Source organism: Zea mays, chromosome 10, assembly GCF_902167145.1.
Source record: "Zea mays cultivar B73 chromosome 10, Zm-B73-REFERENCE-NAM-5.0, whole genome shotgun sequence".
NCBI classification, from domain to species: Eukaryota; Viridiplantae; Streptophyta; class Magnoliopsida; order Poales; family Poaceae; genus Zea; species Zea mays.
In genome coordinates, this window is record NC_050105.1 from 41,071,259 (window position 1) to 41,074,416 (window position 3,158).

Sequence of the window (3,158 nt, forward strand, 5' to 3'; positions counted from 1 at the left end):
GGCACATGCATATGAGGTGCGCCTGGCTGGATCCCGCGCGTTTTGTCCAGTCGGTGTTGACCAGCTCACCTACCCACCCAGCCACCACCAACCATGCATATTCTGTGGATCAATTCACCGGATCAATCGAGAGCACATGCCATGACATGTTGTCGCCCGTCGGTGTGCATGCTGACCGTGTGCGCGCGCACATGGATCCGTAGAAGCTTGCATCATCTGGGACTCTGATCGAGATGGACACGAGATCTCCATGATCGCATTCTGTAACTGTAGTGCCAGCAGGCAATAGATTTATGAATTCTGATGTTTATTCCTCAGTTTCTGCGATGATATTTTACACCAAAATCATCAAAAATAAGATCTTTTAGAAGTCACAGAACTAGTACCTTCGATATGCATCCAGATCCAGGACGCACGCTGCTGGGCTCTTTGTGAGTCGGAAGAGACGATGTACGTACGTACAATAAGACAATTACAAGAACATAAAATCCAAGAATGAACTCGATCTAGTATGCCTATATCTGCGGTAAGAGGATGCGATGAGGCCGGCGAGACTTGGAGACTCGCGACTGCAGGGCAGATGGTGGATCAGTTGCGGGCGCACTCTCCGGGGAACCCCTGCGGGAAGCGCCACCCGTCATCGCAGTAGTTGTACTGCAAGCAGTTCCGGCGCGCCCAAGCCACGGTGAGACGGTCGGTGTCGTCGGACTGCCTGTCCATCCACTCGTTGGCACCGGCGGGGCACGACGAGCTGCCGCCGCCGTTCCGGCCGTGGACGGCGCAGGCGTTGGCGGTGTAGTCTCGGTAGGAGACGACGAAGGGCGCGCTGGACCAGTCGATCTTGACCTCGCCCTTGCGCGTGGCCCAGTAGCTGCCGTCCCACAGCGTGGCGTGCACCGCCATGGGCTTGGCGTCCGGGTACGGCAGGTCATCGTAGCGCTTGAAGACGCGCACCGTCACGTCGTCCACCTGGAAGATGATGTTCTTGTCGTTCCAGACGATCTTGTATTTGTGGAAGTCGGCGGCCGGGTCGAACCACAGGTAGAACTGGTGCTCCTTCTTGCCGTCGCCGTTGGCCCACACGTTCGTGTTGAGCACCGTCGGGGAGCCGCTGGAGTTGCCCATGAACTCCATGTCGATCTCGTCGCCCTCGCCGGACGTCAGCTGCACAAGCGCAGATAACGCTATGTAATCACCACTGCTGGAATTGTACAGTAATAATGATTCGTCTAGAAAAATTGAAGGGAACGATGGCCGACGTAGAAGGAGGTGACAGTCCCAGCGGAGTTGCCGCCGACGAGCTTCATCTCCACGCTGAACTCGCCGAAGAGGTACTTGCGCGTGGAGTTGAAGCCAGCGCCAGAACGCTGGTCGAGGACAAGCGACGCCACCTGCCGGCCAGAACGGTCGTAGTCTCTGCGGACGTCGCCGTCCGTGGTGAACTCGTCGAGCCAGAACTCCGCGGAGGCGGACCGGACTAGGATGCAGAGGATGGCTACAGCGAGCGACGGCACGACCATAGCAAGGGTCGACGTCGGCCGCATCATAGCTGTACGTCAATGGGGTGTGTCGTTGGTGCTCGATATCGGCTGGCCTGGGTCGGCTTCTTAGAAATGAGCTGCTTAATCGGACACCAGTGGTCGGTAGCATCAGTGCGGTTGTTCTTGTACAGCCAAGCACGGGATCTATAGTGTGGCAGCGTCCTCTGGTCCGTCTAGTTGTGGCGCACTGGACACCGCACAAGTTGCGTTTTCCAGAGTGCGGTGCGGCGCATTTGCTTACTCTTGTCGGGTTGCCGCCAAATCCCTCTCTCCCCGTTCACGCCCGTCGGTGCAGGGATTGCACTTCGATGTCTGCCTGGTCGGCAAAAATTGTTCTGTGGAAATGAATTTGCGCGGTTTAGCAGACAAGCATCTACTAAAATCTATTTTTTTTAGTTTTTAGTTTTATAAGGACAAGGAACTTGTTGGTGAAGATTGTTAAGGTGGGCATACACTAGACGTTTCAACAAAGATGACACTAACCTATATGTCTGATATATCTCCAAGTGTTGTAGGTGCTTCGACAGTAGCTACCTTTGGGATAAATCAAGAAAAGAATGAAGGCATTAGCTTTATCATAACAATACCGAAGACCAAGACAAAAGTCAAACAATGCCGAAACAAGGTGTTCACAAGATAAGTGTCAAGATGATAAATAGAGAAGACAATACTACCCTTGTATCATTTGTAAATTATATGTATAAGATTTGTGGATATATTTGCAATTTAATGTGAAGCTGCATCTCTCCCCTATAAATAGATGAACAGTATCATGCATAGATTCATCTTTTTTGATTGGGTGAGAGGACACTCCACTAGTACACAAAAGCTCTATAGTGGCGGTCCTAGAGCTATTTGCACTAGCGTTTTTCAGTGCCGCCAGTGCTAGGGGCCAGTAGAATTCGGCCTTTTTCACAAGCGGTTGATTGCCAACCACTAGGGTAAATAACATTACCACTGGCGGTTTCTTTTAGCAACCCGCCAGTGTAAATAACATTAGCACCGGTGGTTTGCTTAAGAAACGACATGTGGAAATATTATTATCACTAGAGGTTTTCTTTAGCTGACCGCCAGTACTGTAAATAACATTAGCACTGGCGGTTTGCTTAAGAAACCGCATGTGGAAACATGATTTTCATAGGCGGGCTGCTTAAGACACCACCAGTCGAAACATTATTATCACTGGCGGTTTTCATTAGCTGCCCACCAGTGTAAATAACATTAGCAGTAGCGGTTTGCTTAAGAAACCGTATGTGGAAACATGATTTTTCACAGGCGGGCTGCTTAAGACACCGCCTGTGGAAAATTTATTATCACTGGCGGTTTTCTTTAGCAGCCCGCCAGTATAAGTTTTCCTGTCTTTTTTCAAATTTTCAAACAAAACTGAGTTTTCTTTAGCAGCTCGTCAGTGGAAATAATATTAGCACTAGCGGTCTACTTACCATTTCCCGCCAGTATAAGTTTTCCTACTTTTTTCAAATTTTCAAACAAAACTGAATTTTATATTTATTTACACAAATCTGTTTACAATATATTGTTTACAACACATATTTTTCTGTTTACAACTATAAATTTTCAATCAACAAAACTGAATTAAATTCGATACATTCTATACAT

At 49.1% G+C, this 3,158-nt stretch overlaps 1 protein-coding gene across 1 annotated transcript; it reads right to left on the reverse strand.

The window, feature by feature from the left end:
* Window positions 1-293: 293 nt before the first annotated feature.
* Window positions 294-1,643, reverse strand: LOC100191238 (uncharacterized). The gene is given in 2 exon segments (NM_001136672.1): window positions 294-1,164; window positions 1,260-1,643. Coding segments are annotated over 2 exon segments (864 nt in total). The 5' UTR covers window positions 1,548-1,643; the 3' UTR covers window positions 294-588.
* Window positions 1,644-3,158: the final 1,515 nt, after the last annotated feature.